At 39.2% G+C, this 16205-nt stretch overlaps 1 protein-coding gene across 1 annotated transcript in view; it reads left to right on the forward strand.

Annotated features, from left to right (window-relative positions):
• MTTP (microsomal triglyceride transfer protein) overlaps positions 1–16205 on the forward strand; it is a 37002-nt gene extending 20797 nt beyond the window's left edge. Inside the window, exons 9-18 of the mRNA XM_081960205.1 lie at positions 282–450; positions 1735–1842; positions 4547–4759; positions 6478–6689; positions 7643–7740; positions 7837–7958; positions 9110–9337; positions 12790–12914; positions 14451–14621; positions 15461–16205. Of these exons, the coding sequence (XP_081816331.1) occupies positions 282–450; positions 1735–1842; positions 4547–4759; positions 6478–6689; positions 7643–7740; positions 7837–7958; positions 9110–9337; positions 12790–12914; positions 14451–14621; positions 15461–15629 (1615 nt within the window). The 3' untranslated portion in view covers positions 15630–16205. The remainder of the gene's footprint in view (positions 1–281; positions 451–1734; positions 1843–4546; positions 4760–6477; positions 6690–7642; positions 7741–7836; positions 7959–9109; positions 9338–12789; positions 12915–14450; positions 14622–15460) is intronic.

Consider the following 16205-nt stretch of genomic DNA (forward strand, 5'->3'; position numbering starts at 1 on the left):
AATTGTGACAGTGGTGCACAGCAACCATTGTAATTACCAGATAGTTGCCAAGCATCTGAATTGGGATCCCATAATGGTGGGCGGGGAGGGGGGGAGGGGGAGGAAGGCTACGACAAGCACAACCACAAGGACCAATCTCCTTATTTAATGCTGTTGTCAGTAAGCAAGGACTACCTGTAATCCAATGCATGTATTAAAAACGCAGGAAGTCCCAGCAACAGCAATGTGTTTTAAAATAAATAATTATCGACTTTTTATTTCTCTGCTTGGCCTCCATACAGTCCCCAACTAGTTGATGCAGTGGCCTCCACACATACTTCAGTCTCTCTGGAAGCAATGTTGGATTTTCTGGATTTCAAGAACAAGAGTGGATCTCTCCTTCAGGAACGCTTCCTCTATGCTTCTGGTTTCACTTCTCATCCCAATGAGTTATTACTCAGATCTTTAATTGTAAGTTACCTGTGGCAGTCAAGGAAACATGACTATAGCATGTTTTTAAGAACATGGTTCTCCCCCCCTACCCCCTGAGAAACCCCCTTTTCTGGAGAACTGAACGTGAGCTTTTGAAAATCACCTGGAAGTGAGGTTCTTTGAATCAAATGAGACTAGCTTTTGACACAGGCTTTGGTTTCGGTTGCAACATGGTAAAAATAATAAAGTACAAATAAAGGCCTGATGAATAAAGCTAAATAAGTGCATTTGAATTTTTTTTAAAAAAATCAGTACTATTAGGGAAAATGCCCTAACATTCCTCTTCTAAAATTCCTCTTCTTCCTGGCATGCAATTATCACTAATAAAAATACTTCAGGGATGCTACTTAATGGGATTTTTCTCCCCTATAATGCTAATTTTAATGTGGGGAGAAAGAGATGCTTAATCGAAGTTATGAATGGGAAGGGCAAGTTTAATTTTCCCCGCCTTTCATACATCAGCATACATCTCTCCTGATTTTTAATTAAAAACGCTCATTTTAAAACTAACAGCCAAAAGCTGCTCTATGGAGCAGCAGACCTGGTGGTTTCCTCGTTTATGAGATGGATACCAATCCATCATTGATCCTTTCCCATTCAGCAGAACTGCTCCAATTCTTCATGAGAATATTTTGTTCCCCAATCACTGGCTATTTTATATTTTATAAAAGACTGTCTGTTGCACAGCACGTTGGTAGGTAGGCTGATCCTTCTTGAATAAGAAGCATTATTCCCTCCAGTCATAAAACAGGACTTGGAGCAGTCCCTTGAGAGAATTGGTATCATTTATTTATTTATTTATTTATTTATTTATTTATTTATTTATTTATTTATTTATTTATTTATTATTTACTTACTTACTTACTTACTTACTTACTTACTTACTTACTTATTTAATTCAATTTATATGAACACCCATCCCAGATATGTCTCTTGGTGGCTTCTAAGAAATCAAAACAAAATCAAAAGATAACAAATAAGAAATGATATAACAACTTAGATAAAACCAGGCAAATAGCGTAATCAACCATGATATGGGCTCAACCACGTACTTAGGTCCCAAGTTTGGCAGATTTGGCAGAACCAAATCTTTAAAGCCTTAGAAAAAACCAGTAGGGTTAGGAGGTCGTGCTAGCTTTGTGTAAGCCAAATTTCAGAAAAACATTTGTGCCAAATCCCACAAAGGGATCATAGATATTTTTAATTCTTAGATTTAAGGGGCCAATGCTGACATTGTTGACTTTTTTTTTTGTAATACAACAGAATAAATACAGGAGTCCAATTGGTAACAATGAAATCAGAGAAATGGTTATTATTATTGCCGGCGCACTCATCAAAAAACTGTGCAACGTGGGAGGCTGCAAGCTGCCTGTAAGTGTTTTCTAGTTTCCTACAAGAGTTTAGGCATCCTGCTCCAATCACAACTATTTTACAACGGTTTTGCTAAAAAACAGCATTTACCTCCAGTTTTTGGCAAAAATATGTCCATAGTAAAGCATTGGTTTGTTTAAAGACTGCCACAAAAAAAGATAATAAAATTTTATGACTGTCGTGACTTACAACCTAAAGGAGCAGATTCCATTATGGGTATAAATTGATGGCTTATGCTACCTGTATGCACTTAATGCAAATATGAGACTTCATTTAAGTTCCTCTGACTATTACTGACTCCAATTACTAAGTTTCTGTTGGCTTGGAAAAAAGACCTTGCCTTCTCTGTCCTCTGACAATTTCCCTTTCCTTTATTCAGTGTATGCCCCTTGAGAACTATCTTCCAAATAATTCCTAAGTTGTTTTCCCGACTCCTTTATTATCTCTCATCCTTATTTCCTTCTACTTGTGTCAGCCTCTTTCTGCTTTGTGTTTTCTTTGCTTGACTACTGCTGTAATATTATCCATCCGGGAAAGGATAGCATGGTCACTGGGTGAGGGAGCGTGTCACTTCCATATACTGCAGAGTACAATGGTATGCTATCTGGGCTATATATAAAAGGCCCATGGTAGCAGCCACAATAGTATTTTGCTCTTAAAATAGCTCACAGATGCTTGCTTCACCTCCCCTACTCCCTTCCCAAATTAGATGTAGACAATCTGCAGGCCACATGTGGCTCTTGGACTAATTTCCAAAGCCCACTGCACAAAATCACTTCGACCTCTGCAAAGAGATTTTTGCCCTTTTTCCATTGGTTGCTACTTGGGAAAGAGAAAGGGTTGTTAGAAAGAGAATAAAAGGAAGATATGAAGCTCTTTCCCTGTCTCCTAATGGCATTTCCACATACTATTATACCTCCCCATTCATTATGTAGGCCCTTACCAAAGACTCTTGAGGAAATACAGTCCTTAACAGAAAAAGATTTGTCCATCAAGCCCTGAAGAATAGGGCTGAAGAATATGATGCTTTCCAGCGAACTCCTGCCCAAAGATTAAATCATAATGAATTTCATATACATAATATTCTGATTGAATACATTATTACAGGCAGGGACGTGCGGTCAGGGGAGGCAGGGGAGGCAGAGCCTCACCTCTCATCATGAAATATACAATAATAATATCCACGAGGGAGTTTCATATATATAAGAGGAAGAGGAGGGAGGAGGAGGAGCGCACGCGGGGCAGTGCCAGCTGGGCAACCGGCGGAGGCAGGAGGGTTCTCGGAAGTGCCAATAACCTTCCTGCCTCCGCTGTACTTTGCGCGCTCCTCGCGACTGCAATAGACGTCCAGAAGTGGCAGGGGCTTGATGACGTCACCGCAGCTGCCATGCGCGGATGGACGGAGGTAGCCAGAGTGGCGCCGAGGCAGTCCGGCGGACGAGCGACCGAGGATCAGGCTGCCTGATCCTCCATCGCTCGCTCACTCGCTCGCTCTTTCGTCCACCCGGACCCCTTGGCGCCACTCTGGTTACCTCCATCCGGCCTTGCCCAGCAGCGATGTCGGCGACGTCATCAAGACGAAGTGGCTTGGAGGCGAAGTGCTTTTCAGTGCTTTTCTGTGCGTCTGCCGTTTAGGTAGATAGCCGGATGTCCTAAACGCTAGACGCACAGAAAAGCACTGAAAAGCAGCTGCTGTTGGGGATCGCGGAGCGCGCTCAGGAAGGCGGGGAATGGGATCGCGTGTGCTGGAGGATGAGGCAGCTTCAGCCTCCAGCACACGTGGTCCCATTCCCCGCCTTCCTGATGACGTCACCAGCCTCACCAGCCATAAACCTCACCGCACGTCACTGATTACAGGAGTGTCAAACTGAAGGCCTGCAGGCCAAATCCGGCTTAGATCTGGCCCATGGGGTCACCCTAGAAACAGCGAAGGACTGGCCCGTGGTGCCTCTGCCAGCAAAAACAGAACCCAGGGAGGCCATACATAGCCTGCCCAGGTTCCATTTTCGGCCTTGATGGCCTTCTGCAGCCCTCTGCCAGCAAAAACAGAGCGTGGGGAGGCCACATGTGCCCCCGGGCTCCATTTTCACTGGCAGAGGACTGCAGGAGGCTGTTGCGACTGAAAATGGAGCCTCGACAAGTGACGTCAAGCTGGACACACCCACCCTGGACACGCTCATCCCAGCCACCACCCCCACCCTAGTCCCCTGATGTCAAGCACAACCCTGATGTGGCCCTCAATGAAATTGAGTTTGACAGCCCTGATTTATTAGATCCATCAAATCCAAGAAGAAAGCCCAATGGAGGACTTGTAATAAAGTGTAATATAGGTAGTCCTTGACTTACAACCATTCCTTTAGTGACCATTCAAAATGAAAGTGACACAACTGAAAAGAGTGACACAACTGTTTTTCACATTGTAATCCTCTTTTGTGACCTTCTGACAAGCAAGGTCAATGGGGAATCCCGATTCACTTAACAATTGTGGCAAGAAAAGTTGTAAAATGGGGAACAACTCGCTTAACAGCTGCCTTGCTTAGCAACAAATTTTGGGTTCAATTGTGTTCATACTTCGAGGACTACTTATACGTATATTGTTTTTGAATCATAGTTTTCTTTAAAAATTTCTCTTCATTTTACTACAGTAGGTTCCTCTAAGTTCTCTTTGGTGCACTATTAATATAGTGGGGTGGATTCTTTCCAGGCTGTTGTGGAAGCCAAGAAACTGATATTCCAAGGCTTGAATAGAGCAGATAAAGCTGATGATGTGAAGATGTTCCTTTTGGCACTGAAAAATGCCCTTTTGCCAGAAGCTGTTCCTGTGCTGCTAAAATTCGCTGAGTCAGGAGAAGGACCTATCAGCAACATTGCTGTTACTGCGCTACAGAGATATGATCATTCATCCATCACTACTGAGGTAAATAAAAAGCACACAAGGTTTTTTAGGAGTATTGGATAATGTTGGTCCTTCATTTAGAGAAAGAAGTTGTAAATACATATATGTATTTTACCGAAGAACCCACAAAGATTATGGAGTTCTCGTACAAAATTCAAGAGACTGATAAGTATACCTTTATGGGTTTTTAAAAATATCAGCAACCATTTTAAGCACCAGCTGTCATTCTGCCCCTCCAGAAAATTACCCCAAGTTTGGCTAGATCATCAAATCTTAAAAATGTTGAAATCTTGAGCAATGAAACCTTATGGAATTTTGGTGATTCTCATGTGAGAGTTAAAAGTTCTTACAATTAAAAAGGTAATTTTAATGGAACTTGAGCAATTTACATACGCTGTCTGGATTACTGCAAGTCCCATTTTGCCAAATCTTGTTTTAAAATTTTCTATATCTAAATTTGGAAAAGCTGCAGGCAAGGTAATCCTTGGACAGCCTCCTTACTTTCAGATTTTCCTTCTTGTAATCTTGATGGAGACTAAAAATGAAAAATCTCTGATAATTCTATTAGAAGGAAGGTAAACATTTATTAAACAGAAGGTAAAAAGAAGCATTTATCAGAAGAAGAAAAATAGAATTCCAGTGATGATTATGAAAAATCTATATATAGATTTTAAATCTCTATATAGGCAAATTTAAATTATTCAATTCTTGTCCATTTCCACATTTTCTGTGAAAAGGTATGGATGCCTTCCTCTTTTGTGACAAAAGAGTAGTTTCTATATATTCACTGTTTTTATAACTGAAACCACTTTTATCAGGGTGGGAACAGTGGTGGGTGCCGGCAGTTGCTACTGCCTGCTCACTCAGGGACGTGCCTCATGCACGCTTGCACAGTACAACAGAAATTGCTTGCGCATGCATAGAAGCCAAAAACAAGATGGCGGCACCTATGGCGGCGCCGGAAGAACTGGTTTGGGGGCATGGCAGGCCTGGGTCACTGCCAGTTACAGCAACCCACACCGCCAAGCTACTATCGGTTCGGCCAAACCAGTCCGAACTGGTAGGAACCCACCACTGGGTGGGAAGTAACTCTCATATACATTCTAGATGTGTTGAGCTATAAATTCCATTAGCTTGAACATAGTGGGAGTTATTATCCAATAAATCTTTAAGGTTAGAAAAGGGTGTCTCATTGATTGCTCTGGATATGGGCAGAAATATATTTAACATTTTGGGAGAAGAACCATGATTTGGTCTTTCCGTGTATCTGTCACAAGAACTATGAACATGTTGTATGATCCAAGGTGAAGTTCAGTACGCAGAAAGGTGAAAAAGAAATGAGATCCAGGACTCATATTACTAGGTTGTCTAACAATTAACCTCATAGCTTTCAAGTTTCATGCTTGATCAATATTTTGATATTTCAATATATTTCAATATAGCAATATTTTGATATTTTCTACCACCATCTAATAAGGTACATGTCAACCGAAATTCACTAATTTGTTTTGTCCAATTTGAGAGAACTGGGGGTAATAGGTTAAATTCCTTGATAGTTATTGATCCTGACACAATTATTTGAATTTTGATGCCATCCCAGTACACAGAAGCTATAGCATCTGAAGTTTTTAAAAACATCTATCTGGTCTCATTTATGAGTAAATACATAGACTTTCTTTCTTTTCTTCTCTTCTTCTATCAGCTATTCAGTGGAATTGACCAGATTATATTTCCACCAGGTGAAAAAAACCATGAACAGGATTTACCACCAGAATTATAAAGTTCATGAGAAGACCGTACGAACCACAGCTGCTGCTATTATCTTCAACAGCAATCCGTCCTTCATGGAAGTTAAAAACCTCCTCCTCTCTATTGGAGAGCTGCCACTAGAGCTGAATAAGTATATGCTTTCACTAGTCCAGGACATACTACATTTTGAAATGCCTGCCAGGTATATCAAGTATCATTGTTATTTGTGTAACCATGCTGCGATAGAACTGCTCCATAAATATTACTCTTGTACAATGGGATTCACACCACCTCCGCCACATTCATACTGGGATAAAAAGTATAGTTTTTTTAAAAGATCACAGTGAGAGCTTAAAACTGCACTTGCTAGCAGTTATATGTATTTCCTGTTTCTTTCTTAACAGAATAACAGAGTTGGAAGGGATCTTGGAGGTCTTCTAGTCCAATCCCCTGCTCAAGCAGGATATATTCATCTTATCTTGGAATGATTTAACACTTTAAAAATTGTTTTGTTGTTGTAGTAGTAGTAGTAGGGGTGGGAGGTATATGACTATTCAAAAGTTAAGATAGCTTTACTCATCAGAATTTTTTTTAAAAATCAGGACATCCACATTAAGGCTTGCAAAATGCTAACTCAGTTCTCTGTTTGATGGAATGATTGTGTTAGCACAGTATGCTTACTATGCTGGGTTAAAATAAAAAACCACTTTTGGGGGGTTACATGATAGTAACAAAATAGGATACATTTGACAATATATTAGTCTAAATGTGGTTGGCAAGTTTCATAGTGGCTATATGCATTTGTATAACAGAGAAAACAGATTTACACTACAGAAGAATTACTCAATGTAAATACAATTCTCATATAGGCTGAACTATAGAATTTGAACCAGCAATTGGTAACACAATGGTGTATGTAGAAAAGCAGGAGTTGGTAAGAATGAGATTATTGTAACTTTCAGCAAATAACCATACCCCTATAATCAGATTTTCTTAAATAAATTAGTATCTCTATCTCAAAGGAAGGTTCTTAGTATGGATTTCAGGTGAGATCATAATGTACGAAATGCTATTACTAAAATGCATCTTTTTAGTATTTAATTGTAGTGGGAAAATGTTTTCTTCTCCAATAGAAATAAAATGTTTGTTTTTCAGCAAAATGATCCGTAAAGTCCTGAAGGACATATTGATTCATAATTATGACCGATTTTCCAAAATGGGTTCTTCTTCGGCCTTCTCTGGTTATCTAACACGTACGTGATGGTCAAAATTAATATGAAATTATATTTGCATTTCTTGATTGTTTTTGTCAAAATTGTAACTACAACACGTAACTCTGTTTAATTAAGGTGGCCAAATTCTATCATCTACATATAGCCTTGATATACTGTACTCTGGTTCCGGTATCTTAAGAAGAAGCAACATGAATATCTTTCTTTTCAATAAATTTGCTCAACTTCATGCCAGCCAGGTATGTCTCATGAACTATTAGAATAAAAACATCAGAAGAGAGCCTACCGTGCAGCTTGAGTCATTACAACTTGATCATGGAATCAAGTTAAATCAGATCAAACTATTGTTTAGGACCATGCTTTTTTGTGCATATGGTTCAGAATTGCTTTAAACATTATGCACGCACAAGTGTAATACCTCTCTTCTAATCACGAAAGTGGTTTGGAAGATGAACTTACTATTGTCCTCTTAATTCATTACATGGTAATAGGTCCTGATCATCATCCAGATGTTTGAGTGGTGATGTTTCAGATTGAACCTGAATTTGTGTACTCTAAGCTTCCTTTGATGGCATGGCTTAGAGTTTGTTGTAACAGCAACTCCATCATTTTCTATTCCCTACTTTTTAAATTTAAAATGCTGTTCATTGGCCAGATGAAAAAACAGTGTTTCCACATCTTTCATAATTATGAGAAGTTGAGTAGCTGCAGTTTTTATTACCTTGAATGCCCAACTATGTCAAACTTCGACAGGCTCATAGAATGAGAAAGGATCTGGAGCAGTGGTGGGATTCAATTTTTTTTTACTACTGGTTCTGTGGGTGTGGCTTGGTGGGCGTGGCATGGCTTGGATGGTGTGGCTTGGTGGGCGTGGCAGGGGAAAGATACTGTAAAATCTTCATTCCCACCCCACTCCAGGGGAAGGATACTGCAAAATCCCCATTCCCTCCCAATCAGCTGGGACTCAAAAGACAGAGAATAGATGGGGATGGAGCCAGTCAGAGGTGGTATTTACCGGTTCTCCGAACTACTCAAAATTTCTGCTACCATTTCTCCAGAACTGGTCAGAACCTGCTGAATACCACCTCTGATCTGGAGATCATTTACTTCCAACCCTTTTCATTAAAGAAATTCATCTACATTGATCAAAATCTGCCCTTCTGTAGCTTTCACCTATCCTCCCCTCAGTTCTGCCCTTTGATGGTAGTTGCCATATCTCCTTTCCTTTTCAATGTAGCCGTTATCTTAGAAGAGCCTTGTGCTGCTTCTCAGTTGTAAGAAGGTGTGGATAAGAGTTGAATAATATAACAATCTTGTTGAATTTAGAACAAAATATCCTTGCATGCACATGTTCATTTTCCCGTGTGCTATATATGTTGCTTTCTTTTAGGTGGTAATCGAAGCTCAAGGTCTGGAATCTATTATAGCTGCATCTGCAGATGAAGGAGAAGAAAATCTTGACTCCTTTGCTGGTTTGTCAGCAATCATGCTTGATGTTCAACTCCGGCCAGTTACTTTTTTCCAAGGATATAGTGATTTAATGTCTAAAATGTTCTCAGCCACTGGAGACCCCATGAATGTAGTGAAAGGGCTCATCCTTCTGTTGGATTTCTCACAGGTATGTACTGTGAAATGTATGTACTGGAAACCTAATATTCTACTGCATTTTTCGGAGTATAAGACGCACCGGAGTATAAGACACACCAAGATTTCGAAGAGGCAAATTTAAAAAAAAAGTTTTTGCACTCTGCAGACCTCCCAAAAACAGCCCGTTTTTCATGAAAACGGGCTCGTTTTTTGTCAAAAAAAAAAAAAGAGGCATGCATAGCCTTTAGGAGGCTTGTAGAGTGCTCCTGGGGGCTGGGGAAGGCAAAAATGAGCAAAAATGGCACATTTTCCGTTCATTTTTGTCCTCCCCAGCTTTCAGGAGCACGCTGGAGACCTTCTAAAAGCTATGCACAGCCATTTTTGCAAATGGGGCGGGGTTTCGGGAGGCCAAAAATGCTGTATTCAGTGTATAAAACGCACCCAGATTTTCACCCTCTTTTTTGAGGGAAAAGAGTGCGTCTTATACTCGGAAAAATACGGTAGTATTTTGACATTTTTACCCCAAATTTATGCTCTTAGTACTAATATTTTTGAAGCATGGAAGCTGATAATACCAGTTTGTATAGCCTTGTTGTAAGAAGAACCTATAGTTCAGTAATAAGTAGATGATTAGTTAGATGGTTGCACAGTATTTATACACACACACACACACACACACACAGAGTATATTACACATGGAACTCATAAATTATACAAATAAATGACAGCATTACCCTTAGCAATGTTCAAAAATAAAATTAACACATTGACTGGATGAAGTGTTTTATGGATTTTTAATTTTTTTAAAATTCTCTCCCCCCCCCCTTTGAAAACTCAATTTTTATTTTTATTGTGTCCATTTTCACTTTTGTTCTTCAGTCTGAGTCTTTGAATTAAATAGAATAGAATAGAAAAGATTTTTTTATTGGCCAAGTGTGATTGGACATACAAGGAATTTATCTTTGGTGCATATGCTCTCAGTGTACATAAGGAGAATAAAATACATTCATCAAGAATAAAAAGATACAACACTTAGTGATAGTCAAGGTTACTAATAAGCTGTCAAATCGTACTAGTAAAGAAATAATATAAATTGAAAGATACAAGCAACATGGTTATAGTCATAAGTGGGAAGAGATAGATACTAGGAAGGAAGAGGCGAATAATAATAATATAGTAAAGTATATAAAATAGTAAATTATTTGACAGTTTGAGAATTAGTTGTTAAGCAGAGTGATGGCATTCGGGGAAAAAACTGTTCCTGTGTCTAGTTGTTCTGGTGTGCAGTGCCCTATAGTGTCATTTTGAGGGCAGAAGTTGAAACAATTGATGTCCAGGATGTGAAGGGTCTGTAGATATTTTCACAGCCCCCTTTTTGACTCCTGCAGTATACAGGTCCTCAATGGAAGGCAGGTTGGTAGCAATTGTTTTTTCTGCAGTTCTAATTATCCGTTGAAGTCTGTGTTTGTCTTGTTTGGTTGCAGAGCCAAACCAGACGGTTATGGAGGTGAAGATGACAAACTCATAATAATAAATAATCTATTACAAGTTTTTTTAAAAAAAAATGGCACCTACCAAGTGTAAGCGACAAGACAGGAATAGGCTTGTTTAATGATTATCCCAGCCCAGCTCATTATTAAGATAAATTCTTACTCTCTTCCAAGTACATTTGACTGTTGACCAATTTGGTGGGGTATCATACATCATGTTTGTTTCTAGCAATAAAAGGCATGGTCATAGATAATCATCACAATTTTCAGAAGAGGACTGAAATTTTGTGAAACAATACTGTTGTTTGGTTCTTCAGAGTTCTTGATCTCAGTAGTGACTAGCTGTCTTGACAGAGTAATAGGAAGCAAAGCTCAGTTATAATGACATTTAGTGCCTATGGATATTTCTTTCAAAAAAAGAACATTGCAGGTTGCTGTTTCCAATTTCCCTATTTTTTCAATGTTTTTCTTGGGTATAGTCAGAAAAAAAACACCAATGGGCTTACTTACATTGCTTAAGTGGATTGAAAACAGAGGGGATTATTAATAACCATGCACCAGCTGAATCCCTCCACACAATTTCTGGAGAGTTAACTATTTTGAGCTCAGCAGGATGGACTTCTGAATAAATATGCACCTATCAGAAGCTGCATCATACTTTGTTTTATGCACTGTAGGAAGACTATAAACATATTTAATATGGTTTCCAAGCCATGTGAACCTTAAAATGTTGGCTGTCGGTCAGCATGCAACTGAAATGACTTGCTGTGACCCCGAATTGCTTTCTGTTTTGACTGTTTCCAAATGGTCTCTGTGCAATGGATTCCCAATCCAGCTGTAAGTTTTTGACAGCTGAGAGGGGCAGCCTTGGCAGGAAGCTTCTTTATCCATAAAGCTATGTCTCTCGCTGAATTATATGGAAAACCATTTGTCCCTTTATTCAACAGCTTTATTATACTATTGCTTTTGTAGCAGTGTAAGGCTTTTACAGTTTAGTAGTTTGGAGATCACATATGAAACTAGTTTAGTGATCCTAATTTTAAATATTATGTAGGCTTTTTTCATAGGCATTGTCTAGACCAGAACGTCTCAAACATTTTGATCATAGGACCTTTTTACAATCTTAAAAATGATCAAGAACCCTAAAGATCTTTGGTTTATGTGGATGATATCTATTGATATTTACTACGTTACAAATTAAATCTGTGACATTTTAAAATATTTATTATTTAAATATTGATTTGATTTAGTGGACCTGTTGAAGATGCTTTGTGAACCATTGGTCTAGACCAAAAATATCAAAGAGGAACGTGCTTGAATAGTGCTGAGGAGATAGATGTTTCGTTTCTGTGCAACATGAAACAACTGTCTCAAGAACAGTTTTTGTTATTAAAAAATGTACTTTGAAGTGTCTCGCTGTGTAGCTGCCCTACACTGTAAGCTTCATTTATGGATCTTCTGTTCTCAGCTGATTGAGTAGCCCAGTTGCATGGAGTGGAGAGATTTTTCTTTACAACAAAGAGAAAACTCAAAAAGGGAGACAGGGAAGTAGAGACAGAAAGTAACATTACTATAGGGACACGGTGGCTCAGTGGCTAAGATGCTGAGCTTGTTGATCAGAAATGTCAGCAGTTCAGTGATTTGAATCCCTAGCACCATGTAATGGAGTGAGCTCCCATTTCTAGTCACAGCTTCTGCCAACCTAGCAGTTCAAAAGCATGTAAAAATGCAAGTAGAAAAATAAGTATCACCTTTGGTGGGAAGGTAACAGCGTTTTGAGCGCCTTCAGCGTTTAGTCATGCCAGCCACATGACCATGGAGACGTCTTTGGACAGCGCTGGCTCTTCGGCTTTGAAACATAGATGAGCACTGCCCCCTAGAATCAGGAACGACTAACACACATGTGCGAGGGGAACCTTTACCTTAAAACATTACTAATCTGAACATATACTAGATAAGCAAGAAATATTATGTGTTCTTTTTTTGTACTTAGGCTATCCAGCTGCAATCTGGGCTGATTTGCAATGCTGAATTCAAAGGAGGTATGACAATTGATGTATCAGGAGGAATGGAGTTCAGCCTTTGGTACAGAGAATCCAAAACAAAAGTTAAAAATCGGTGAGACATCTAAGTTAGTTCTTGATGGAGATATTAGATTTCATCATCAACATGAGGGATTTTAAATTTAGTTAGTGTGTACAATTTTTAAACATTTTAAGAACTTAGATCCTTAGTTGAAAGAATAGTTGTATGAAAACATGTGGAGAATAGAAAAAATGTAACTTTACTATTTCTGCAGAAGATTCTTTTTCTACCTGATTCTGAAAACTATAGTCGAAACATCTGGTACAAACTGATAGTGGAAACATGGTCTATTGCAACAACACGATACATACCCTGTATTGTATACTTGCATCCCAACATCAGTTGCAAGCTGATAGTCATGTGAAGGTGAAGTGAAAATTTCCTCCATATGATGGTCAACTCGCAACTGATGTTTATATGGTTTGTATGGCAATATTTCATCATTTGCTTTCCATGGATCAGTTGAACCACAAAATAGTAAAAACTGTTACTTATACCTTTGGTAGCTGAAAGCTTGTGTATTGTCTTTATCAGGTTGTTCTGACCTAGGCTTCCCAAGAGCATTCAGCAAACTCCTTGTCCTGACAAAAAATCATTTTATTAATTTACTGTGAATTATGCTCATTCACATCCAACAACGTCTTCCCAGAGGGGATTGGAGAGCTAACAGCCCGATATCTGCAAAATTTGGCAAGGAGTCTCAGAGAGTCACAAACCAATTAAGCGAATGAATTATCTCCTGCAAACTCCATTCCCCTTTCGCTCCTCTTTTATTTCCTCAGGAAGGGACCATTCATTGTCCACCTTACTCCCATGTCGACCCCTGTTCTTTAGCTGTTCCTTCATCTTGAACTGTGCATACACACAGTGGGAACAAGTTCCAACTGTTCATCTGCCTCACTGATGCCTGACTCTGAAGGCAGCTGATAACTGGCATACAGCTCTGGCCCGCTCTCTGCCTCTGACACAGAGCCCTCATCAGAGCCTTCCCCAGACTCTAGGACTGGCCCATGTTCTCCCCAACCTCTTCACTGTTGAATCTACTGCCAGCTCCTCTGGCGGACCACAACACAGGTGTTGGGTAAAGCTTGTGTATTGCCTTTATCACGTGTTGAATAAAACTTGTGTATTGCCCTTATCAGCTTTGAGTAAAATAATTAGTGGAACAATACATGAGAACTTTTGGAGTGAGCCCATATTGTTTCAGTCAGATTACTATGTTCAGTGATCACAACCAGAAAGCTAGATTGGGAAATGTTGCAATTTGTCATTCAGTGAAATGTAGGGAATCAGATTTATCATTCCTGTCCTGACCAAGGTTTGAATTCCTGAAATTAATGTTTGAACTGCATAGCCACTTTTCTTTTTCTCTTCCTATCCTTATCAACATCTATGTTTGACTGCCAGGAAGAGTCAGTAATGTATGGGCGCTGACAGGAAAACCAATGTGAAATGAGATTTTTATACAGAACAGTTTGTCTACAAGTTATCAGTTGGGGGAGATATTATTCCAATATAATATTCAATTTTTGACCACTTGTTTTTCCCCCCCACTTCTGTTTTGTTCAGGGGAGCTGGGGCCATGGTTGGTAACTTTGTTGTGGATGCTATGTTTGTGAAGGCTGGCCTGGAAACTACTTCTGAAATTGAAGCAACGTTGGATTTTGTCACCACAGTGAAATTTTCACAATACCCGTTTTTGGTCTGCATGCAGATGGATAAAACCGAAAGTCCATTTAGGTAGGAAGCAACTAGAAATGTTTATTGATCTGCCTAGCATTTTAATGCAGCTTTCTGGTTTCTGATTCTGGAGAAGACCATTATGTGTTAAGTAAATAAGAAATTAGAGTGCAATTTGCATGGGAGATTGGATGGCCCTTAAATTAGTCCTTAATCAATAGTTGTTGATTGTCCTAATTTCATTACCAGTCCAACTTTCTCACCATTCTGTCAGGTACACTTATCACTGTATTCTAACAGTGTATGATCAGGGATAGCTACTCTGTACCACAGTGCCAATTTTTACAACCCCTTCAGCATTGCAAAGGAGGTTGCGATTTTTTTCTCTCCAAGTCAAAGTGAGGGAAAAAGCAAACATGGTATGATCACGATTGGCGCCATGATAGGCAGGTTTAGAGAAAGATCTCAATCTTCCACCAATCTTCACCACCACCCTTGGTGTGACTTCTGAGAATTCTTAGAGGTATAGTCTAGAGCAGGGGTGTCAAAATCAAGGCCCAGGGGCTGGATCTGGCCCATGGGGTACTTAGATCTGGCCCGCGTGGCCGCCCTAGAAACAGCAAAGGACCAGCCTGCAGTGCTTCTGCCAATGAAAACAGACACCTCAAATGTGTCTATCTATACATCAGTCCAGGGCCCAGATTAGTGAGTCTCAAAGCCATAAGAAGTGTGTTGTATTTGTTTTTATTCAACTTTGCTCTGGAAAATTATGGATAAGGAAAAGTTAAAACACAATCCCTTTCAATTGTCTATGTCATTAAGAATAATTCCTAGGATTATAACATGCTGTCGCTCAAGTAGTACAGTATAATCATATCACTACTATTTTTTTTTTGCAGGCAACACCTAACAAAATATGAAAGTCTTCCTTCTGGAAAGCCGTACATCTCTCGGAAAAGAAAAGTGAGCTCGGTGGCAGGTTCTGAATATCCCCTTCACCAAGAAAATTCCCACATGTGCAGGAAAGTCTTCAGTGACCAAGACGATTTTTCTGAAGCTTGGTTTTGAAATAGGCACCTGATTTTGAATTTTACCAAAAAAAAAAAAAAACCTAGCTGATTCCGGCTTCACATTCTGCTACTTTAGTTTAGGGCCTAAACCTGTAATTTACAAGTCTGTGAGAACTTTGTTGTATCGAACTTTAAAAGGCCCAGGGTTGAGTCTTGTGCACTGTGTTTACATATTTAAAAGATTTATTTTGGGTTTTGTTTGTAACATGTTAGGAATACAACTTATTTCAAATCCAGATGTTCATTGAAGACCGTTAGAGGTGATAGGACATAATTCTGCTTGGATCTCTTAAGAACGTTTTCTGTTGTTTAAGAGGAAAAATAACCTGGGGGTCAGATACTTGATGGAACTGAAGTTTTAATCAATTCCTCACTGTCTTCTGTAGTTTAAAATCACTCCCTACACCCCATTCAAAATTGTTAGCCTTGGACAGAAAAAACAACAACAAATAACACTGTATGTGTTGTTTTACCTCTCTGTACCTTACAGCAATTTCAACAGCCATTTCAGTGACTTAACAGCAGTAATTTTAGAGCTGCTAGTATATTATATATGTATATGTATACTGTATGT

This window comes from Natrix helvetica (genome assembly GCF_964273705.1).
Source record: "Natrix helvetica genome assembly, chromosome: 7".
Classification (NCBI taxonomy): Eukaryota; Metazoa; Chordata; class Lepidosauria; order Squamata; family Natricidae; genus Natrix; species Natrix helvetica.